The following is a 25465-nucleotide window of genomic DNA, read 5'->3' on the forward strand; positions in this document are numbered from 1 at the left end:
GCTCGTTTCTACAATGCTGCTATTCGGTGGCAAGCTGGCTAGCTAGCCGTGTTGGCTACGTTGCGTTACGTTAGGGCGAAAATAGCTGGCTGGCGAACCTCAATAACTACACAATTATGTTTGATGCAAAGACGGCTATGTAGCTAGCTAAGATCAAACAAATCAAACCGTTGTACTGTAATGAAAATGAAAATCAGACCGTTGTACTATAATGAAATGTAATGAAAAGTTATACGGTAGACGGTGGACGTTTGCTAGCTGCTGGGCTACGATAGGCGACGAAATACGATAAATACGCAATTATCTTTTATACACAGACGGCTAAGTAGCTAGCTAAGAAGAAATTGCTAAGGTTAGACAAATTAAACCGTTGTACTATAATGAAATGTAATAAAATGTAATGAAAATTTATACTACCTGCAGAGCGAATGCAAATGCGACCGCTCGCTCCAAACCGGATGTAGACGGGGGGGGCGTCTTCTACCCGTGAGGTTTTCAATTGTTCCATATCTTTAGAATGTTTTAATAATTGCCCTGACAGTGCTCAGTGGTATATTCAATCGTTTGTGGATCTTCTTGTAGCCATGACCAGATGTATGAAGGTCTACGACCATCTGTCTCTTTTGAACTGACAGTTCCTTTCTTCATGTTGTTGGATGACAGCGGGATATTGCAAACTTGTTACCTCATTTTGATACCCTAGTGAAACAGGAAGTGATGTAATGGCTCAATATAGTTCCTTAACCCTTAGATAAACTTACATAAGTGGAATTTAATTCCTGGTTTAATGCTGGTAGATGTTATTTACAATCATCTTTAAAGGTGCCATTAATTGTTTAACCTTGATTTGGAGGACATTGATTTTTAATTAAATCAATAAATGATTTTGGTGGGTTCCATTGAAACATAAAGTACAGTATTTCTCACATGTTGGTATTTTGAGTTTGTCTCTATATTTACATTATTTTTTTTAAAGTATTGTTTGTGCAGTGCCAGTAATTTTGGAGTGTAAATATATTTCCTGAGCTTTCTTATATCTCCTATATACAGGACAGACACTTCAAAACCTTATTCCTTATGATTTATTTTTTGACTGTGTTTTTTTTCCATTTATGTTTTTCTATAGAATTTGGTTAGTACTATAGCCTATGTCTTATCAAATACTTAAAAAAAACATTTTTTCTTATATATATATACCTAAAGGGGTCTTAAAATTCTAAATGAAATGGCTAAATTATCCATGATATGACCATCTTTAAAAAAATAAAAAAATCCATATGTCACCTTAAACTATTTAGAAGTAAGGGTAGTCTAGATGGACACACAGAGCCATAGTAAGGGTAGCCTAGATGGACACACAGAGCCATAGTAAGGGTAGTCTAGATGGACACACAGAGCCATAGTAAGGGTAGTCTAGACGGACACACAGAGCCATAGTAAGGGTAGCCTAGACGGACACACAGAGCCATAGTAAGGGTAGCCTAGACGGACACACAGAGCCATAGTAAGGGTAGTCTAGACGGACACACTGCGCCATAGTAAGGGTAGCCTAGACGGACACACAGAGCCATAGTAAGGGTAGCCTAGACGGACACACAGAGCCATAGTAAGGGTAGCCTAGACGGACACACAGAGCCATAGTAAGGGTAGCCTAGACGGACACACAGAGCCATAGTAAGGGTAGCCTAGACGGACACACAGAGCCATAGTAAGGGTAGCCTAGACGGACACACAGAGCCATAGTAAGGGTAGCCTAGACGGACACACAGAGCCATAGTAAGGGTAGCCTAGACGGACACACAGAGCCATAGTAAGGGTAGTCTAGACGGACACACAGAGCCATAGTAAGGGTAGTCTAGACGGACACACAGAGCCATAGTAAGGGTAGTCTAGACGGACACACAGAGCCATAGTAAGGGTAGCCTAGACGGACACACAGAGCCATAGTAAGGGTAGTCTAGACGGACACACAGAGCCATAGTAAGGGTAGCCTAGACGGACACACAGAGCCATAGTAAGGGTAGCCTAGACGGACACACAGAGCCATAGTAAGGGTAGCCTAGACGGACACACAGAGCCATAGTAAGGGTAGCCTAGACGGACACACAGAGCCATAGTAAGGGTAGTCTAGACGGACACACAGAGCCATAGTAAGGGTAGTCTAGACGGACACACAGAGCCATAGTAAGGGTAGTCTAGACGGACACACAGAGCCATAGTAAGGGTAGTCTAGACGGACAAACAGAGCCATAGTAAGGGTAGCCTAGACGGACACAAAGAGCCATAGTAAGGGTAGCCTAGACGGACACACAGAGCCATAGTAAGGGTAGTCTAGACGGACACACAGAGCCATAGTAAGGGTAGTCTAGACGGACACACAGAGCCATAGTAAGGGTAGTCTAGACGGACACACTGCGCCATAGTAAGGGTAGTCTAGACGGACACACAGAGCCATAGTAAGGGTAGTCTAGACAGACACACAGAGCCATAGTAAGGGTAGTCTAGACGGACACACAGAGCCATAGTAAGGGTAGTCTAGACGGACACACAGAGCCATAGTAAGGGTAGCCTAGACGGACACACAGAGCCATAGTAAGGGTAGCCTAGACGGACACACAGAGCCATAGTAAGGGTAGTCTAGACAGACACACAGAGCCATAGTAAGGGTAGCCTAGACGGACACACAGAGCCATAGTAAGGGTAGTCTAGACGGACACACAGAGCCATAGTAAGCGTAGTCTAGACGGACACACAGAGCCATAGTAAGGGTAGTCTAGATGGACACACTGCGCCATAGTAAGGGTAGTCTAGACGGACACACAGAGCCATAGTAAGGGTAGTCTAGACGGACACACAGAGCCATAGTAAGGGTAGTCTAGACGGACACACAGAGCCATAGTAAGGGTAGTCTAGACAGACACACAGAGCCATAGTAAGGGTAGTCTAGACAGACACACAGAGCCATAGTAAGGGTAGTCTAGACAGACACACAGAGCCATAGTAAGGGTAGTCTAGACAGACACACAGAGCCATAGTAAGGGTAGCCTAGACAGACACACAGAGCCATAGTAAGGGTGCTACTACCATTTATGTTACGTGCATCTGTCCACAAGAAATTAGACCGACACAGTCCAGTATTGTCACCTAATTTCAACAGGCTGTCCACACCGTCTTCAGCCATGTGCACTGAGAGCTAAATCTGACTGATTTCCCCTCATCCGGTTCCCAATAGAATCCCAAAGCCAAATCCATGTCACTAAATGTGTGTATTCTACCCCGTCCCACATTAAGCTCATTAACAGTTGTTAAAGGGGCAATCTGCAGTTGAAACAATAGCAAAGTGTGTACCCCACCACTGTTTTGGTAAACATAATAAGTAGACATCTGTTGGGAACTGCTTATATTTGTGTGAATTTAATTGGCATATGTGAATTGGAAATGTTCTTTTTTTTTTTGCGTATCTCAACTCTCTGTGAGACACCATTGGAGATTGGGGTCACGGCCAGGGTCGCCATTGGAGATTGGGGTCACGGCCAGGGTCGCCATTGGAGATTGGGGTCACGGCCAGGGTCGCCATTGGAGATTGGGGTCACGGCCAGGGTCGCCATTGGAGATTGGGGTCACGGCCAGGGTCGCCATTGGAGATTGGGGTCACGGCCAGGGTCGCCATTGGAGATTGGGGTCACGGCCAGGGTCGCCATTGGAGCTATTTGGGTTACTAGCCCGACACTGACCGCTAGGCTACCTGCCGCCGACACTCTGACCGCTAGGCTACCTGCCGCCGACACTCTGACCGCTAGGCTACCTGCCGCCGACACTCTGACCGCTAGGCTACCTGCCGCCGACACTCTGACCGCTAGGCTACCTGCCGCCGACACTCTGACCGCTAGGCTACCTGCCGCCGACACTCTGACCGCTAGGCTACCTGCCCCTGACACTCTGACCGCTAGGCTACCTGCCGCAGACACTCTGACCGCTAGGCTACCTGCCGCCGACACTCTGACCGCTAGGCTACCTGCCGCCGACACTGACCGCTAGGCTACCTGCCCCTGACACTCTGACCGCTAGGCTACCTGCCGCCGACACTCTGACCGCTAGGCTACCTGCCCCTGACACTCTGACCGCTAGGCTACCTGCCGCCGACACTCTGACCGCTAGGCTACCTGCCGCCGTCACTCTGACCGCTAGGCTACCTGCCGCCGACACTCTGACCGCTAGGCTACCTGCCGCCGACACTCTGACCGCTAGGCTACCTGCCGCCGACACTCTGACCGCTAGGCTACCTGCCGCCGACACTCTGACCGCTAGGCTACCTGCCGCCGACACTCTGACCGCTAGGCTACCTGCCGCCGACACTCTGACCGCTAGGCTACCTGCCGCCGACACTCTGACCGCTAGGCTACCTGCCGCCGACACTCTGACCGCTAGGCTACCTGCCGCCGACACTCTGACCGCTAGGCTACCTGCCGCCGACACTCTGACCGCTAGGCTACCTGCCCCTGACACTCTGACCGCTAGGCTACCTGCCCCTGACACTCTGACCGCTAGGCTACCTGCCGCCGACACTCTGACCGCTAGGCTACCTGCCGCAGACACTCTGACCGCTAGGCTACCTGCCGCCGACACTGACCGCTAGGCTACCTGCCGCCGACACTGACCGCTAGGCTACCTGCCCCTGACACTCTGACCGCTAGGCTACCTGCCGCCGACACTCTGACCGCTAGGCTACCTGCCGCCGACACTCTGACCGCTAGGCTACCTGCCGCCGAGACTCTGACCGCTAGGCTACCTGCCGCCGACACTCTGACCGCTAGGCTACCTGCCGCCGACACTCTGACCGCTAGGCTACCTGCCGCCGACACTCTGACCGCTAGGCTACCTGCCCCTGACACTGACCGCTAGGCTACCTGCCGCCGACACTCTGACCGCTAGGCTACCTGCCGCCGACACTCTGACCGCTAGGCTACCTGCCGCCATGTAAACAGCTGAGAGATGGAGCTGCTGTGTGCATTCTGTAACAGTTGTTAAGGTCGGGATTAGTCTGGCTGTTGGACTGAAAGCCCAGTCTGGCTAATGCAGTGTGTTTGGCAGACTCATTCTCTGATTGACAGATGGCAAGCTAATCAATGACTGGCTGACTGATTGACTGGCTGACTGATTGACTGGCTGACTGATTGACTGGCTGACTGATTGACTGGCTGACTGATTGACTGGCTGACTGATTGACTGGCTGACTGATTGACTGGCTGACTGACAGGTGGGACTTGAGTCTCCATGGAAGAGCTGCACCCCAGGTTTTACTTTGCCACAGTACAGAGATGGATACAGGGCCTACTGCGCCACAGGGCCTACTGCGCCACAGGGCCCACTGCGCCACAGGGCCCACTGCGCCACAGGGCCCACTGCGCCACAGGGCCCACTGTGCCACAGGTGACTCAAATCAAATATTATCTGTCACATGCTTCATAAACAACAGGCGTAGACTAACAGTGAAATGATTACGGGCCCTTCCCAACAATGGAGAGAGAAAATACAGAAAATATATAGAACAATTATAACACGAGGAATAAATACACAATGAGTAACGATAACTTGACTATATACACGGAGTACCAGTACCGGGGCAATGTTCAGGGGAACCAGGTCATGGAGGTAGATATGTACATACAGGTGGGGCTAAAGTGACTGATAATAAACAGGAGCAGCAGCGTCTGTGATTAGCCTGAAGAGGTAGTGTGAAGTTACCGTGCAGATGGTTGGCCCATATTGGAATATCTGAGTCCCCAAGTCCCATCCTGCGTCACAGGGCACTCTCTGCTCAGTGGCTCAGTGGAAAGAGATGAGATGTGAAGTCCCAGGTTCATTCTGTTTGTATCGACATCACAGGATCAGCTTCTTCTGTGATACTGGGCCCAGAGAGGACATCACAGGACCAGATTCTACAGGGATACTGGGTCCAGACAGGACGTCACAGGACCAGATTCTACAGGGATACTGGGTCCACAGTAGATCTCACAGAACCAGATTCTACAGGGATACTGGGTCCAGACAGGACATCACAGAACCAGATTCTACAGGGATACTGGGTCCAGACAGGACATCACAGGACCAGATTCTACAGGGATACTGGGTCCAGACAGGACATCACAGAATCAGATTCTACAGGGATACTGGGTCCAGACAGGACGTCACAGGACCAGATTCTACAGGGATACTGGGTCCAGACAGGACATCACAGGATCAGATTCTACAGGGATACTGGGTCCAGAGAGGACGCCACAGGACCAGATTCTACAGGGATACTGGGTCCAGACAGGACATCACAGGACCAGATTCTACAGGGATACTGGGTCCAGAGAGGACGTCACAGGGCCAGATTCTACAGGGATACTGGGTCCAGAGAGGGAAGAGAAGACTGTAGTTTATGAAGCAGGGCTAGAGAGGAGAGAGAGTAGAGAAAGTCATGTTTATTGTTCATTTCCGATTAGTTTATTTCACTATTGTTTCACTTGCTATGGCAATGTAAACACACTGTCCCCATGCCAATAAAGCCCATTTGAGTTGAATTGAGAGAGAGAGAACAGAAAGAGAGCCCAGCCCTGACCTATGTTAGTTCAGTTCCCTTTGACAGGAATTAGTCTTGGATCTTCAACACTCCAAGTTAAAAAGTCATACGCACAGTGAGTGCAGAGTAGTATAGCCTAAGTTTATAGCTGTAATCTAGGACTGTGATGAAGGCCTATAGCTGTAATCTAGGACTCTGTGATGAAGGCCTATAGCTGTAATCTAGGACTGTGATGAAGGCCTATAGCTGTAATCTAGGACTGTGTGATGAAGGCCTATAGCTGTAATCTAGGACTCTGTGATGAAGGCCTATAGCTGTAATCTAGGACTGTGATGAAGGCTTATAGCTTTAATCTAGGACTGTGATGAAGGCTTATAGCTGTAATCTAGGACTGTGATGAAGGCTTATAGCTTTAATCTAGGACTGTGATGAAGGCTTATAGCTTTAATCTAGGACTGTGATGAAGGCTTATAGCTGTAATCTAGGACTGTGTGATGAAGGCTTATAGCTGTAATCTAGGACTGTGATGAAGGCTTATAGCTTTAATCTAGGACTGTGATGAAGGCTTATAGCTTTAATCTAGGACTGTGATGAAGGCTTATAGCTGTAATCTAGGACTGTGTGATGAAGGCTTATAGCTGTAATCTAGGACTGTGTGATGAAGAGAGGGAACCAGAGTAAAATGTTCTCAGAATCTGCCAGTAACCTAAAAATAAACATTCCCAAAACAGGCGACATGTTCACTTCTGTTCTCAGAACGTTTCAAAAATAAATAATACGTTCAGTTTTCACCAATGTGAAACCAAAAAACATACGTTCCTACAACTTCCATGGAATAAAAATGTGCTAGCTGGGTAGATTCTCCCATGTACCTTAGTAAGTTAGCTAGCATGTTTTAATTCAGTAAATCCTATTTAAAGCACCAGGCAGGAGAGGGGTTGGGCTGACTGGTAGAGTGACTGGATGGGGGGGTGGCTGTGTGTGGGGGGGGGTGTACAGTGATGTCTATTTAAAGCACCAGGCAGGAGAGCGGTTGGGCTGGCTGGTAGAGTGACTGAATAGAGTGTACAGTGATGTCTATTTAAGGCAGTTGAAGCTGCAGGGGTGTACTTCAGCTATTGGGGCCATCCTAAGTGCCAGGGATAGAGAGAGAGATTTTGGTATCTCAAATTTGAATGTAATGTTTGTAATTTTGTCTTTTAATCATTAGATGTTTTATTTGTTTTGACTGTAGAGCAGCACTTTGGAAACAGGTGTTGTATATATTTTTTACCCAAATCAATTAAATTAAATTCAGGGCTAGGAGAACATATTCATTTGAAGGCTCTAATCAGGCCTGGTCCCTGGCTATATGAGATGTTCTGTGGGTTCACTCAGCTCTGATCAGGCCTGGTCCCTGGCTATATGAGATGTTCTGTAGGTTCACTCAGCTCTGATCAGGCCTGGTTCATGGCTATATGAGATGTTCTGTGGGTTCACTCAGCTTTGATCAGGCCTGGTCCCTGGCTATATGAGATGTTCTGTGGGTTCACTCAGCTCTGATCAGGCCTGGTCCCTGGCTATATGAGATGTTCTGTGGGTTCACTCAGCTCTGATCAGGCCTGGTCCCTGGCTATATGAGATGTTCTGTAGGTTCACTCAGCTCTGATCAGGCCTGGTTCATGGCTATATGAGATGTTCTGTAGGTTCACTCAGCTCTGATCAGGCCTGGTCCCTGGCTATATGAGATGTTCTGTGGGTTCACTCAGCTCTGATCAGGCCTGGTCCCTGGCTATATGAGATGTTCTGTAGGTTCACTCAGCTCTGATCAGGCCTGGTTCATGGCTATATGAGATGTTCTGTAGGTTCACTCAGCTCTGATCAGGCCTGGTCCCTGGCTATATGAGATGTACTGTAGGTTCACTCAGCTCTGATCAGGCCTGGTCCCTGGCTATATGAGATGTTCTGTAGGTTCACTCAGCTCTGATCAGGCCTGGTCCCTGGCTATATGAGATGTACTGTAGGTTCACTCAGCTCTGATCAGGCCTGGTCCCTGGCTATATGAGATGTTCTGTAGGTTCACTAAGCTCTGATCAGGCCTGGTCCATGGCTATATGAGATGTTCTGTAGGTCCACTCAGCTCTGATCAGGCCTGGTCCTTGGCTATATGAGATGTACTGTACGTTCACTCAGCTCTGATCAGGCCTGGTCCCTGGCTATATGAGATGTTCTGTAGGTCCACTCAGCTCTGATCAGGCCTGGTCCCTGGCTATATGAGATGTTCTGTGGGTTCACTCAGCTCTGATCAGGTCTGGTCCCTGGCTATATGAGATGTACTGTAGGTTCACTCAGCTCTGATCAGGCCTGGTCCCTGGCTATATGAGATGTTCTGTGGGTTCACTCAGCTCTGATCAGGCCTGGTCCCTGGCTATATGAGATGTTCTGTGGGTTCACTCAGCTCTGATCAGGCCTGGTCCCTGGCTATATGAGATGTTCTGTGGGTTCACTCAGCTCTGATCAGGCCTGGTCCCTGGCTATACGAGATGTTCTGTAGGTTCACTCAGCTCTGATCAGGCCTGGTCCCTGGCTATATGAGATGTTCTGTAGGTTCACTCAGCTCTGATCAGGCCTGGTCCCTGGCTATACGAGATGTTCTGTAGGTTCACTCAGCTCTGATCAGGCCTGGTCCCTGGCTATAGATCCCTGGTTTAGACACCCCTCCTTAGAGATCCATGGTTAAATATCTCTGGTTAGAGATGACACTGTACTGTAATGCAGGTTGACTCTGCTCTGCACTGCACACACAACCATGCACCCGACACGCTGTACTGCAGGCTGGCTAATATAAATATCATCAATAGAACGGACCTCCCGTTTCAAGTCGATGATGGCATAATGGCCTTTCTATCGACTCTATATCTGTGGGCTGACTGGCATAGAACAGCAATGATGCACATCCATGTCACCTGATCATACCCAACACCCTGACGGAGACGCGCACCCGACACCCTGACGGGGACGTACCCAACACCCTGACGGAGACGTACCCAACACCCTGACGGAGACGTACTCAACACCCTGACGGAGACGTACCCAACACCCTGACGGAGACGTACCCGACACCCTGACGGAGAGACGTACCCAACACCCTGACGGAGACGTACCCAACACCCTGACGGAGAGACGTACCCAACACCCTGACGGGGACGTACCCAGCACCCTGACGGAGAGACGTACCCAACACCCTGACGGAGACGTACCCAGCACCCTGACGGAGAGACGTACCCAACACCCTGACGGAGAGACGTACCCAACACCCTGACGGGGACGTACCCAACACCCTGACGGAGACGTACCCAACACCCTGACGGAGACGTACCCAACACCCTGACGGAGACGTACCCAACACCCTGACGGAGAGACGTACCCGACACCCTGACGGAGAGACGTACCCGACACCCTGACGGAGACGTACCCAACACCCTGACGGAGACGTACCCAACACCCTGACGGAGAGACGTACCCAACACCCTGACGGAGAGACGTACCCAACACCCTGACGGAGAGACGTACCCAACACCCTGACGGAGACGTACCCAACACCCTGACGGAGACGTACCCAACACCCTGACGGGGACGCGAACCCGACACCCTGACGGAGACGTACCCGACACCCTGACGGAGACGTACCCAGCACCCTGACGGAGACGTACCCAGCACCCTGACGGAGACGTACCCAGCACCCTGACGGAGACGTACCCAGCACCCTGACGGAGACGTACCCAGCACCCTGACGGAGACGTACCCGACACCCTGACGGAGACGTACCCAGGACCCTGACGGAGACGTACCCGACACCCTGACGGAGACGTACCCAGGACCCTGACGGAGACGTACCCAGGACCCTGACGGGGACGTACTCAACACCCTGACGGGGACGCGTACCCAACACCCTGACGGAGACGTACCCGACACCCTGACGGAGACGTACCCGACACCCTGACGGAGACGTACCCAGCACCCTGACGGAGACGTACCCAGCACCCTGACGGAGATGTACCCAGCACCCTGACGGAGAAGTACCCAGCACCCTGACGGAGACGTACCCGACACCCTGACGGAGACGTACCCAGCACGTCTCTGTTTCTCATCCTCGTGCACTGTCCTCCCCCTCCCTCCCTTCTCTAGTTTTCTCTCTGTGTGAGTAATTCTGACAGGCCGTGTCCGCCTTTAAAAGGCTTCAAAAGGCCTTTAAAAGGCAACAGTGACATGCTGTCTTGTGTTGTCCCTAAACTAATTCAACTCATGTGGAGACCATATAGGAACTAACTCTGGGAGGGAGGGAGGGAGAGTCCTACCACCTCTTCTACTTAGCCAGCCAGCCTCCCTCCCTCCCTGCTCAGACAGCTGTGTGTTGTTGTAACTTGTTTCTACTGTGTAAAACTCTCTCATTACTCTGACAGTCAGAATGCATTCAGGTTCTTATCACACACACACACACACACACACACACACACACACACACACACACACACACACACACACACACACACACACACACACACACACACACACACACACACACACACACACGATGCAGGCCACTTATTATGTTCCTCATTTCTGTTTCAGTGTCACATTCCTTTCTGTCTGTGTCCATTCCTTTAGGTGGTGGTTATTGTGGGTTTGGTCTAGTTGTGGTTGCTGGTTTTCCATAACAGAGGAGTTTAGCTGTGTCTCTGTCTGTGTCTCTCTGTCTCTGTCTGTGTCTCTCTGTCTGTCTGTGTATGTGTCTGTCTCTGTCTGTGTCTCTGTGTCTGTGTCTCTGTCTCTGTCTGTCTGTCTGTGTCTCTGTCTCTGTCTCTCTGTGTCTCTATCTCTCTGTCTGTCTGTGTCTGTGTATGTGTCTGTCTGTGTCTCTGTCTGTCTCTCTGTCTCTGTCTGTCTGTGTCTCTGTGTCTATCTGTGTCTCTGTCTCTGTGTATGTGTGTCTCTGTGTCTCTGTCTCTGTGTCTGTGTCTCTGTCTGTCTGTGTCTCTGTCTCTCTGTCTGTCTGTGTCTGTGTATGTGTCTGTCTGTGTCTCTGTCTGTCTCTGTGTCTGTCTGTGTCTCTGTGTATGTGTGTCTCTGTGTCTGTCTGTGTCTCTGTGTATGTGTGTCTCTGTGTCTGTGCACACTGGGGTGAGGCTCCTGGGGAGAACATGTTCTTGTCTAGAGGGAGATGTACTTCATTATATACACATGTACAGGATACAGTGTCAGCAATACTTCATTATATACACATGTACGGGATACAGTGTCAGCAATACTTCATTATATACACATGTACAGGATACAGTGTCAGCAATACTTCATTATATACACATGTACAGGATACAGTGTCAGCAATACTTCATTATATACACATGTACAGGATACAGTGTCAGCAATACTTCATTATATACACATGTACAGGATACATTGTCAACAATACTTCATTATACACACATGTACAGGATACAGTGTCAACAATACTACATTATACACACATGTACAGGATACAGTGTCAACAATACTACATTATACACACATGTACAGGATACAGTGTCAGCAATACTTCATTATACACACATGTACAGGATACAGTGTCAACAATACTACATTATACACACATGTACAGGATACAGTGTGAACATTTAGATCCAACAGTGGTAGATTCCTGTAAAATAATGTTCCTGTAAACAATATATACTGTCTGTCCTTGTTTATTTCAAATCGAACGTTATTTATACAGCACCTTGTGTACAAAATGATTTGTCTGTTTATATGAAGAGGCTCAACTGGTATTTGTAAAGTTGATTTCAAACAGACAATATAATACTTTTCTTTCTCTTTTTCTCTCCCTCTTTCTCTCTCGCTCTGTCTCTCTTTCTCTCTCTCTCTCTAGGGATGGAGGGGCGCCCCCTCATGGCAGGGCCAGAGACTACTGAGTTCCTCCACCGCTCCAGAAGGTGAGTGTTTATACCGCACTCTGGCATGGAGGCATTATGGGTAATGTGGTTTGGTGTTGACAGCTGAGTTATATAGATTTTTCAGTCAGCAACAGATGTAGTTGTGGAACAGCTGACTTTACGGTGGTCCTCAGGCCTCAAGTCAAAGGCAGAGAGGGGTAGGGGCTTCCCCTGTCAGATCTAGAGAGGGGTAGGGGCTTCCCCTGTCAGATTTAGAGAGGTAGAGAGGGGTAGAGGCTTCCCCTGTCAGTTCCAGAGAGGGGTAGGGGCTTCCCCTGTCAGTTCCAGAGAGGGGTAGGGGCTTCCCCTGTCAGTTCCAGAGAGGGGTAGGGGCTTCCCCTGTCAGATCCAGAGAGGGGTAGGGGCTTCCCCTGTCAGATCCAGAGAGGGGTAGGGGCTTCCCCTGTCAGATCCAGAGAGGGGTAGGGGCTTCCCCTGTCAGATCCAGAGAGGGGTAGGGGCTTCCCATGTCAGATCCAGAGAGGTGGAGAGGGGTAGGGGCTTCCCCTGTCAGATCCAGAGAGGTGGAGAGGGGTAGGGGCTTCCCCTGTCAGATCCAGAGAGGTAGAGAGGGGTAGGGGCTTCCCCTGTCAGATCCAGAGAGGTAGAGAGGTAGAGAGGGGTAGAGGCTTCCCCTGTCAGATCCAGAGAGGTAGAGAGGTAGAGAGGGGTAGAGGCTTCCCCTGTCAGATCCAGAGAGGTGGAGAGGGGTAGAGGCTTCCCCTGTCAGATCCAGAGACGTAGTGAGGGGTAGGGGCTTCCCCTGTCAGATCCAGAGACGTAGTGAGGGGTAGAGGCTTCCCCTGTCAGATCCAGAGACATAGAGCGGGGTAGGGGCTTCCCCTGTGAGATCCAGAGAGGGGTAGGGGCTTCCCCTGTCAGATCCAGAGACATAGAGCGGGGTAGGGGCTTCCCCTGTGAGATCCAGAGAGGGGTAGGGGCTTCCCCTGTGAGATCCAGAGAGGGGTAGGGGCTTCCCCTGTGAGATCCAGAGTGGGGTAGGGGCTTCCCCTGTGAGATCCAGAGAGGGGTAGGGGCTTCCCCTGTGAGATCCAGAGAGGTAGAGAGGTAGAGAGGGGTAGGGGCTTCCCCTGTGAGATCCAGAGCGGGGTAGGGGCTTCCCCTGTCAGATCCAGAGAGGTAGAGAGGGGTAGGGGCTTCCCCTGTGAGATCCAGAGAGGGGTAGGGGCTTCCCCTGTCAGATGTGGAGAGGGGTAGGGGCTTCCCCTGTCAGATCCAGAGAGGTGGAGAGGGGTAGAGGCTTCCCCTGTCAGACCCAGAGAGGTAGAGAGGGGTAGGGGCTTCCCCTGTGAGATCCAGAGAGACGTAGCGCGGGGTAGGGGCTTCCCCTTTGAGATCCAGAGAGGGGTAGGGGCTTCCCCTGTCAGATCCAGAGAGGTAGAGAGGGGTAGGGGCTTCCCCTGTCAGATCCAGAGACGTAGAGCGGGGTAGGGGCTTCCCCTGTGAGATCCAGAGAGGGGTAGGGGCTTCCCCTGTCAGATCCAGAGAGGTAGAGAGGGGTAGGGGCTTCCCCTGTCAGATCCAGAGAGACGTAGAGCGGGGTAGGGGCTTCCCCTGTCAGATCCAGAGAGGGGTAGGGGCTTCCCCTGTCAGATCCAGAGAGGTAGAGCAGGGTAGAGGCTTCCCCTGTGAGATCCAGAGAGGGGTAGGGGCTTCCCCTGTCAGATCCAGTGAGGGGTAGGGGCTTCCCCTGTCAGATCCAGAGAGGGGTAGGGGCTTCCCCTGTCAGATCCAGAGAGGGGTAGGGGCTTCCCCTGTCAGATCCAGAGACATAGAGCGGGGTAGGGGCTTCCCCTGTCAGATCCAGAGAGGGGTAGGGGCTTCCCCTGTCAGTTCCAGAGAGGGGTAGAGGCTTCCCCTGTCAGATCCAGAGAGGGGTAGGGGCTTCCCCTGTCAGTTCCAGAGAGGGGTAGGGGCTTCCCCTGTCAGATCCAGAGAGGGGTAGGGGCTTCCCCTGTCAGATCCAGAGAGGGGTAGGGGCTTCCCCTGTGAGATCCAGAGAGAGGGGTAGGGGCTTCCCCTGTCAGATCCAGAGGTGGAGAGAGGCTTCCCCTGTGAGATCCAGAGAGGTAGAGAGGGGTAGAGGCTTCCCCTGTCAGATCCAGAGACGTAGAGCGGGGTAGAGGCTTCCCCTGTGAGATCCAGAGGTGGAGAGGGGTAGGGGCTTCCCCTGTGAGATCCAGAGAGGTAGAGAGGGGTAGAGGCTTCCCCTGTGAGATCCAGAGACGTAGAGCGGGGTAGGGGCTTCCCCTGTGAGATCCAGAGGTGGAGAGGGGTAGGGGCTTCCCCTGTGAGATCCAGAGAGGGGTAGAGGCTTCCCCTGTCAGATCCAGAGAGGTGGAGAGGGGTAGGGGCTTCCCCTGTCAGATCCAGAGACGTAGAGTGGGGTAGGGGCTTCCCCTGTGAGATCCAGAGGTGGAGAGGGGTAGGGGCTTCCCCTGTGAGATCCAGAGACGTAGAGCAGGGTAGTAGGGACTTCCCCTGTGAGATCCAGAGGTGGAGAGGGGTAGGGGCTTCCCCTGTGAGATCCAGAGAGGGGTAGAGGCTTCCCCTGTCAGAACCAGAGAGGGGTAGAGGCTTCCCCTTTCAGATCCAGAGGTGGAGAGGGGTAGGGGCTTCCCCTGTGAGATCCAGAGGTGGAGAGGGGTAGGGGCTTCCCCTGTCAGATCCAGAGAGGGGTAGAGGCTTCCCCTGTGAGATCCAGAGGTGGAGAGGGGTAGGGGCTTCCCCTGTCAGATCCGGAGAGGGGTAGAGGCTTCCCCTGTGAGATCCAGAGGTGGAGAGGGGTAGGGGCTTCCCCTGTCAGATCCAGAGGTGGAGAGGGGTAGGGGCTTCCCCTGTCAGATCCAGAGGTGGAGAGGGGTAGGGGCTTCCCCTGTCAGATCCGGAGAGGGGTAGAGGCTTCCCCTGTCAGATCCGGAGAGGCTGCATTCTGCTTAATATAGTTTGGCAATACTACTTGTCAGAGATAGGAGTTTAGGACTGAGGTGAGCTCAGTACAGTAGATGCCTGGGATTCCCCTGTCAGGTTAGCTTGTCAGTACTACTCAGCACCAGCAGTGGGTGGTGTTGTTTTGGAACAGTAGACTGCCTTTGTGCAGAGTCCTTAATTCCCCTGTCAGCCCTGGACCCAGAAACATTTTCTCCTCAGCTCTGGAGAGACAGAGATGGCTTTGACCCGTCACTGGAGAGAAACCGAGAGTTGATTAGCCTGCCCGAATACTTGGTGGGACGTTAGTTTGGAGCAAACAGCAGTCTCTCTCTCTCAGCCACAGCCAGCAGTCATTCATTTTGAAGGAGAAACTGGCATCTGTTCTGAGGAGAACTGAAAGGTTATGGAGAGAGAGAGAGAGGCATTGCAGTCAGGGCTCTGAGTGTTCCGTGCTGAAGTGGGTTTTAATTGCGCTGCCATTATACGAGCATGAGAGGAGGCACAGGCAGCCACACACACACCCTCATAAGAGAGAGAGAGAGACACAGGCAGCCACACACACACACCCTCATAAGAGAGAGAGAGAGACACAGGCAGCCACACACACACACCCTCATAAGAGAGAGAGAGAGACACAGGCAGCCACACACACACATGAGAGAGAGGGAGAGCCGCAGGCAGGTGCAGTAGACATACACATGGGTCTCATATCAGACCCAGAGAGAATTGGATCATGATGATGGGATAGGGTAAGACAAAGGGTGATGAGTACAGTAGCTGTGGGGAGGGGTACAGTAGCTAAGGGAATGGGGGAGGGGTACAGTAGCTAAGGGAATGGGGGAGGGGTACACTAGCTAAGGGAAGGGCGGAGGAGTACAGTAGCTAAGGGAATGGGGGAGGGGTACACTGGCTAAGGGAATGGGGGAGGGGTACACTGGCTAAGGGAATGGGGGAGGGGTACACTGGCTAAGGGAATGGGGGAGGGGTACACTAGCTAAGGGAATGGGGGAGGGGTACACTAGCTAAGGGAAGGGCGGAGGAGTACAGTAGCTAAGGGAATAGGGGAGCGGTACAGTAGCTAAGGGAATGGGGAGGGGTACACTGGCTAAGGGAATGGGGGAGGGGTACACTAGCTAAGGGAATGGGGGAGGGGTACACTAGCTAAGGGGAGGGGGGAGGGGTACACTAGCTAAGGGGAGGGGGGAGGGGTACAGTAGCTAAGGGGAGGGGGGAGGGGTACAGTAGCTAAGGGAATGGGGGAGGGGTACAGTAGCTAAGGGAATGGGGGAGGGGTACACTAGCTAAGGGAATGGGGGAGGGGTACACTAGCTAAGGGAATGGGGGAGGGGTACACTAGCTAAGGGAAGGGGGGAGGGGTACACTAGCTAAGGGAAGGGGGGAGGGGTACAGTAGCTAAGGGAATGGGGGAGGGGTACAGTAGCTAAGGGAATGGGGGAGGGGTACAGTAGCTAAGGGAATGGGGGAGGGGTACAGTAGCTAAGGGAATGGGGAGAGGTACACTAGCTAAGGGGAGGGGGAGGGGTACAGTAGCTAAGGGAATGGGGGAGGGGTACACTAGCTAAGGGGAGGGGGAGGGGTACAGTAGCTAAGGGAATGGGGGAGGGGTACACTAGCTAAGGGGAGGGGGAGGGGTACAGTAGCTAAGGGAATGGGGGAGGGGTACACTAGCTAAGGGGAGGGGGAGGGGTACAGTAGCTAAGGGAATGGGGGAGGGGTACACTAGCTAAGGGAATGGGGGAGGGGTACAGTAGCTAAGGGAATGGGGGAGGGGTGAGGGGTACAGTAGCTAAGGTGAGGGGTGAGGGGTACAGTAGCTAGGGGGAGGGGGGAGGGGTTGTTAAGGGAATGGGGGAGGGGTACACTAGCTAAGGGGAGGGGGAGGGGTACAGTAGCTAAGGGAATGGGGGAGGGGTACACTAGCTAAGGGGAGTGGGGAGGGGTACACTAGCTAAGGGAATGGGGGAGGGGTACACTAGCTAAGGGAATGGGGGAGGGGTACACTAGCTAAGGGAATGAGGGAGGGGTACAGTAGCTAAGGGAATGGGGGAGGGGTACACTAGCTAAGGGAATGGGGGAAGGGTACAGTAGCTAAGGGAAGGGGGAGGGGTACAGTAGCTAAGGGAATGGGGGAGGGGTACACTAGCTAAGGGAAGGGCGGAGGAGTACAGTAGCTAAGGGAATGGGGGAGGGGTACACTAGCTAAGGGAATGGGGGAGGGGTACACTAGCTAAGGGAATGGGGGAGGGGTACAGTAGCTAAGGGAATGGGGGAGGGGTACACTAGCTAAGGGAATGGGGGAGGGGTACACTAGCTAAGGGAATGGGGGAGGGGTACACTAGCTAAGGGAAGGGGGGAGGGGTACACTAGCTAAGGGAAGGGGGGAGGGGTACACTAGCTAAGGGAAGGGGGGAGGGGTACACTAGCTAAGGGAATGGGGGAGGGGTACACTAGCTAAGGGAATGGGGGAGGGGTACACTAGCTAAGGGAATGGTGGAGGGGTACAGTAGCTAAGGGAATGGGGGAGGGGTACAGTAGCTAAGGGAATGGGGGAGGGGTACACTAGCTAAGGGAATGGTGGAGGGGTACAGTAGCTAAGGGAATGGGGGAGGGGTACACTAGCTAAGGGAAGGGCGGAGGAGTACAGTAGCTAAGGGAATGGGGGAGGGGTACAGTAGCTAAGGGAATGGGGGAGGGGTACACTAGCTAAGGGAATGGGGGAGGGGTACAGTAGCTAAGGGAATGGGGGAGGGGTACACTAGCTAAGGGAATGGGGGAGGGGTACACTAGCTAAGGGAATGGGGGAGGGGTACACTAGCTAAGGGAAGGGGGGAGGGGTACACTAGCTAAGGGAAGGGGGGAGGGGTACACTAGCTAAGGGAAGGGGGGAGGGGTACACTAGCTAAGGGAAGGGGGGAGGGGTACACTAGCTAAGGGAATGGGGGAGGGGTACACTAGCTAAGGGAATGGGGGAGGGGTACACTAGCTAAGGGAATGGGGGAGGGGTACACTAGCTAAGGGAATGGGGGAGGGGTACACTAGCTAAGGGAATGGGGGAGGGGTACACTAGCTAAGGGAATGGGGGAGGGGTACAGTAGCTAAGGGAATGGGGGAGGGGTACAGTAGCTAAGGGAATGGGGGAGGGGTACACTAGCTAAGGGAATGGGGGAGGGGTACACTAGCTAAGGGAATGGGGGAGGGGTACAGTAGCTAAGGGAATGGGGGAGGGGTACACTAGCTAAGGGAATGGGGGAGGGGTACACTAGCTAAGGGAATGGGGGAGGGGTACACTAGCTAAGGGAAGGGGGGAGGGGTACACTAGCTAAGGGAAGGGGGGAGGGGTACACTAGCTAAGGGAATGGGGGAGGGGTACACTAGCTAAGGGAATGGGGGAGGGGTACACTAGCTAAGGGAATGGGGGAGGGGTACAGTAGCTAAGGGAATGGGGGAGGGGTACAGTAGCTAAGGGAATGGGGGAGGGGTACACTAGCTAAGGGAATGGTGGAGGGGTACACTAGCTAAGGGAATGGGGGAGGGGTACAGTAGCTAAGGGAATGGGGGAGGGGTACAGTAGCTAAGGGAATGGGGGAGGGGTACAGTAGCTAAGGGAATGGGGGAGGGGTACAGTAGCTAAGGGAATGGGGGAGGGGTACAGTAGCTAAGGGAATGGGGGAGGGGTACAGTAGCTAAGGGAATGGGGGAGGGGTACAGTAGCTAAGGGAATGGGGGAGGGGTACACTAGCTAAGGGAATGGGGGAGGGGTACACTAGCTAAGGGAATGGGGGAGGGGTACACTAGCTAAGGGAATGGGGGAGGGGTACAGTAGCTAAGGGAATGGGGGAGGGGTACAGTAGCTAAGGGAATGGGGGAGGGGGGAGGGGTTGTTAAGGGAATGGGGGAGGGGTGAGGGGTACAGTAGTTAAGGGAATGGGGGAGGGGGGAGGGGGAGTATGTGTATGAAATCAAGTTGTCTCCTCTCTTCCTCCAGAGGTGACGGTGGTGTAATTGTTGATGTTGTTGTCTCCTGCCCCCCTCCAGAGGTGACGGTGGTGTAATTGTTATTTATGTTGTTGATGTTGTTGTCTCCTGCCCCCCTCCAGAGGTGACGGTGGTGTACCAGAATGGACTGCCGGTGATCTCGGTCAGTTTGCCGTCCCGTAGAGAACGATGCCAGTTCACTCTGAAGCCCCTCAGTGACTGTGTTGGGGTGTTCCTCACACAGCTGCAGACGGAGGACAGGGGCATCGACCGAGTAGCCATCTACTCTACAGGTAACACACACACACATACTGTATATACACACACACACACACACACACACACACACACACACACACACACACACACACACACACACACACACACACACACACACACACACACACACACACATACTGTATACACACACACACACACACACACACACACACACACACACACACACACACACACACACACACACACACACACACACACACACACACACACTGTATATACACACACACACACACACACACATACTATATATACACGCACACACACACGTGTATCTATACACACACACACACACACACATATACATACACATATATACATATACACACACACACACACACACATACATATCTATCCTACCCTGCCTTTCTAAGGTCTTCGAAAGCCAATTTAACAAACAGATCATCGTCCATTTCGAATCCCACCATACCTTCTCCGCTATGCAATCTGGTTTCCGAGCTGGTCATGGGTGCACCTCAGCCACGCTCAAGGTCCTAAACGATATCATAACCGCCATCGATAAGAGACAGTACTGTGCAGCTGTATTCATCGACCTGGCCAAGGCTTTCGACTCTGTCAATCAAGCATTGTTATCGGCAAACTTAACAGCCTTGGTTTCTCAAATGACTGCCTCGCCTGGTTCACCAACTACTTCCAGGCCTCTGGCAGTTTCTATGGGGGTACAACAGGGTTCAATTCTCCGGCCGACTCTCTTCTCTGTATACATGAATGATGTCGCTCTTGCTGCTGGTGATTCTCTGATCCACCTCTATGCAGACGACACCATTCTGTATACTTCTGGCCCTTCTTTGGACACTGTGTTAACTAACTTCCAGACGATCTTCAATGCCATACAACTCTCCTTCCGTGGCCTCCAACTGCTCTTAAATGCAAGTAAAATTAAGTGCATGCTCTTCAACCAATCGCTGCCCGCACCCACCCGCCCGTCCAACATCACTACTCTGGACGGCTCTGACTTAGAATATGTGGACAACTACAAATACCTAGATGTCTAGTTAGACTGTAAACTCTCCTTCCAAACTCACATTAAGCATCTCCAATCCAAAATGAAATCTAGAATCGGCTTCCTATTTCGCAACAAAGCCTCCTTCTCTCATGCTGCCAAACATACCCTCGTATAACTGACCATCCTATCGATCCTTGATAGCCTCCAACACTCTACTCAGCAAATTGGATGCAGTCTATCACAGTGCCATCCATTTTGTCACCAAAGCCCCATATACCACCCACCACTGCGACCTGTATGCTCTCGTTGGCTGACCCTCGCTTCATACTCGTCGCCAAACCCACTGGCTCCAGGTCATCTACAGGTTTTTGCTAGGTAAAGCCCCGCCTTATCTCAGCTCACTGGTCACCATAGCAGCACCCACCCATAGCACGCGCTCCAGCAGGTATATTTCACTGGTCACCCCCAAAGCCAATTCCTCCTTCGGCCGCCTTTTCTTCCAGTTCTCTGCTGCCAATGACTGGAACGAACTGCAAAAATCACTGAAGCTGGAGACTCATATCTCCCTCACTAACTTTAAGCACCAGCTGTCAGAGCAGCTCACAGTTCACTGCACCTGTATATAGCCCATCTGTAAATAGCCCATCCAACTACCTCATCCCCATACTGTTATTTATTTATTTTCTTTAGCTCCTTTGCACCCCAGTATCTCTACTTGCACACTCATCTTCTGCACATCCATCACTCTAGTGTTTATTTGATAAATTGTAATTATTTCGCCACTACGGCCTGTTTATTGCCTTCCTCCCTTATCTTACCTCATTTGCACACACTGTATATCGATTGTTCTATTGTATTATTGACTGTATGTTTGTTTATTCCATGTCTAACTCTGTTGTTGTTTGTGTCGCACTGCTATGCTTTATCTTGACCAGGTCGCAGTTGTAAATGAGAACTTGTTCTCAACTAGCCTACCTGGTTAAACAAAGGTGAAAAAAAACTTGCTTTAATCCTGGTTGTTGTAGACACTAGTTAACCACTCTGTTCTATCAGTAGTAATCCTGGTTGTCACTAGTTAACCACTCTGTTCTATCAGTAGTAATCCTGGTTGTTGTAGACACTAGTTAACCACTCTGTTCTATCAGTAGTAATCCTGGTTGTCACTAGTTAACCACTCTGTTCTATCAGTAGTAATCCTGGTTGTTGTAGACACTAGTTAACCACTCTGTTCTATCAGTAGTAATCCTGGTTGACACTAGTTAACCACTCTGTTCTATCAGTATTAATCCTGGTTGTCACTAGTTAACCACTCTGTTCTATCAGTAGTAATCCTGGTTGACACTAGTTAACCACTCTGTTCTATCAGTAGTAATCCTGGTTGTCACTAGTTAACCACTCTGTTCTATCAGTAGTAATCCTGGTTGTTGTAGACACTAGTTAACCACTCTGTTCTATCAGTAGTAATCCTGGTTGACACTAGTTAACCACTCTGTTCTATCAGTATTAATCCTGGTTGTCACTAGTTAACCACTCTGTTCTATCAGTAGTAATCCTGGTTGACACTAGTTAACCACTCTGTTCTATCAGTATTAATCCTGGTTGTTGTAGACACTAGTTAACCACTCTGTTCTATCAGTAGTAATCCTGGTTGTCACTAGTTAACCACTCTGTTCTATCAGTAGTAATCCTGGTTGTTGTAGACACTAGTTAACCACTCTGTTCTATCAGTATTAATCCTGGTTGTAGACACTAGTTAACCACTCTGTTCTATCAGTATTAATCCTGGTTGACACTAGTTAACCACTCTGTTCTATCAGTAGTAATCCTGGTTGTTGTAGACACTAGTTAACCACTCTGTTCTATCAGTATTAATCCTGGTTGTTGTCACTAGTTAACCACTCTGTTCTATCAGTAGTAATCCTGGTTGTTGTAGACACTAGTTAACCACTCTGTTCTATCAGTATTAATCCTGGTTGTCACTAGTTAACCACTCTGTTCTATCAGTAGTAATCCTGGTTGTTGTAGACACTAGTTAACCACTCTGTTCTATCAGTATTAATCCTGGTTGTCACTAGTTAACCACTCTGTTCTATCAGTAGTAATCCTGGTTGTTGTAGACACTAGTTAACCACTCTGTTCTATCAGTATTAATCCTGGTTGTCACTAGTTAACCACTCTGTTCTATCAGTATTAATCCTGGTTGTTGTCACTAGTTAACCACTCTGTTCTATCAGTAGTAATCCTGGTTGTTGTAGACACTAGTTAACCACTCTGTTCTATCAGTAGTAATCCTGGTTGTCACTAGTTAACCACTCTGTTCTATCAGTATTAATCCTGGTTGACACTAGTTAACCACTCTGTTCTATCAGTAGTAATCCTGGTTGTTGTCACTAGTTAACCACTCTGTTCTATCAGTATTAATCCTGGTTGACGCTAGTTAACCACTCTGTTCTATCAGTAGTAATCCTGGTTGTCACTAGTTAACCACTCTGTTCTATCAGTATTAATCCTGGTTGACGCTAGTTAACCACTCTGTTCTATCAGTAGTAATCCTGGTTGTTGTCACTAGTTAACCACTCTGTTCTATCAGTAGTAATCCTGGTTGACACTAGTTAACCACTCTGTTCTATCAGTATTAATCCTGGTTGTAGACACTAGTTAACCACTCTGTTCTATCAGTAGTAATCCTGGTTGTCACTAGTTAACCACTCTGTTCTATCAGTAGTAATCCTGGTTGTTGTAGACACTAGTTAACCACTCTGTTCTATCAGTATTAATCCTGGTTGTTGTCACTAGTTAACCACTCTGTTCTATCAGTAGTAATCCTGGTTGTCACTAGTTAACCACTCTGTTCTATCAGTAGTAATCCTGGTTGACGCTAGTTAACCACTCTGTTCTATCAGTAGTAATCCTGGTTGTTGTCACTAGTTAACCACTCTGTTCTATCAGTAGTAATCCTGGTTGACGCTAGTTAACCACTCTGTTCTATCAGTATTAATCCTGGTTGTTGTAGACACTAGTTAACCACTCTGTTCTATCAGTAGTAATCCTGGTTGACACTAGTTAACCACTCTGTTCTATCAGTAGTAATCCTGGTTGTTGTAGACACTAGTTAACCACTCTGTTCTATCAGTAGTAATCCTGGTTGACACTAGTTAACCACTCTGTTCTATCAGTATTAATCCTGGTTGTTGTAGACACTAGTTAACCACTCTGTTCTATCAGTAGTAATCCTGGTTGACACTAGTTAACCACTCTGTTCTATCAGTATTAATCCTGGTTGTAGACGCTAGTTAACCACTCTGTTCTATCAGTAGTAATCCTGGTTGTAGACACTAGTTAACCACTCTGTTCTATCAGTAGTAATCCTGGTTGACGCTAGTTAACCACTCTGTTCTATCAGTAGTAATCCTGGTTGACGCTAGTTAACCACTCTGTTCTATCAGTACTAATCCTGGTTGTAGACACTAGTTAACCACTCTGTTCTATCAGTAGTAATCCTGGTTGACGCTAGTTAACCACTCTGTTCTATCAGTAGTAATCCTGGTTGTCACTAGTTAACCACTCTGTTCTATCAGTATTAATCCTGGTTGTAGACGCTAGTTAACCACTCTGTTCTATCAGTACTAATCCTGGTTGTAGACACTAGTTAACCACTCTGTTCTATCAGTAGTAATCCTGGTTGACACTAGTTAACCACTCTGTTCTATCAGTATTAATCCTGGTTGTAGACGCTAGTTAACCACTCTGTTCTATCAGTACTAATCCTGGTTGTAGACACTAGTTAACCACTCTGTTCTATCAGTAGTAATCCTGGTTGACGCTAGTTAACCACTCTGTTCTATCAGTACTAATCCTGGTTGTAGACACTAGTTAACGGCTGCCCCTCTTGATGAGTGCCCCCCCCCCCCCCCCCCCCCATCAAAGTTGCCCATCCCTGATGTAGACACTAGTTACCCACGCTGTACAATCAGTATTCAGGCATATTGCCACAATACACATTCAGTCCGATGCTCATTATTATTTAAATGCTTCCCAGATGGGACCCTATTTCCTATTTAGTGGTCAGGAGTAGTGCACTCTATATGGAATAGGGTACCATTCAGGACGAAGCCTGTCTCTTCTACCGATGGTGCTCATTATCCTCTAACAAGTGGTGCAGATGTCTTCCCTCTGAGGCTATGATATCCGATCGGCCTAACAAATGACACCCTATTCCCTAATTAGTGCACTACTACCGATAGGGATCTGATCAAAAGTAGTGCACTGCCTAGGGAATAGGATGCGCATTTGGGACACAAGCACGATCTCCATTAGAAGGACTCAGGGCTGGTCTCAGAGTCTATTCTACATTCACATAGCTCCCTATTTCAACCCTTATAGTGCACAACTTCTGACCAGAGCCCTATTGTGCCTGGTTAAAAGTAGTGCACTATGTATGGAATAGGGTGCCAGTTGGGAGACAAGCCAGAGAAATGGGCTTAATGTTACTGCCATGAAATGAGGAGGATGTGAAGTGTGTTTCAAGTAGCAGAGTGTTTCGGTGCATGGTCACATGACTGATATCCCTTTGTTTCTATTTTCCCTCCCTCCCCTCCTTCCCCCCTCACCTTCTCCCCCCTCTGCCCCCCTTCTCCCTCCCTCTCCCCCTTTCTCCCTCTCCCCCTTCTCCCTCCCTCCTCTCTCCCCCCCCATCCCTCCCTCCTCTCTTCCCCCCAT

General features: G+C 50.3%; 1 protein-coding gene across 1 annotated transcript in view; it reads left to right on the forward strand.

Moving 5' to 3' along the window:
• Positions 1-25465, forward strand: part of mcu (mitochondrial calcium uniporter) — a 151379-nt gene that overhangs the window by 107988 nt on the left and 17926 nt on the right. The window contains exons 3-4 of the mRNA XM_055864084.1: positions 12471-12534; positions 19605-19775. Coding sequence (XP_055720059.1) covers positions 12471-12534; positions 19605-19775 — 235 coding nt within the window. The remainder of the gene's footprint in view (positions 1-12470; positions 12535-19604; positions 19776-25465) is intronic.

This window comes from Salvelinus fontinalis, chromosome 1 (genome assembly GCF_029448725.1).
Source record: "Salvelinus fontinalis isolate EN_2023a chromosome 1, ASM2944872v1, whole genome shotgun sequence".
Classification (NCBI taxonomy): domain Eukaryota; kingdom Metazoa; phylum Chordata; class Actinopteri; order Salmoniformes; family Salmonidae; genus Salvelinus; species Salvelinus fontinalis.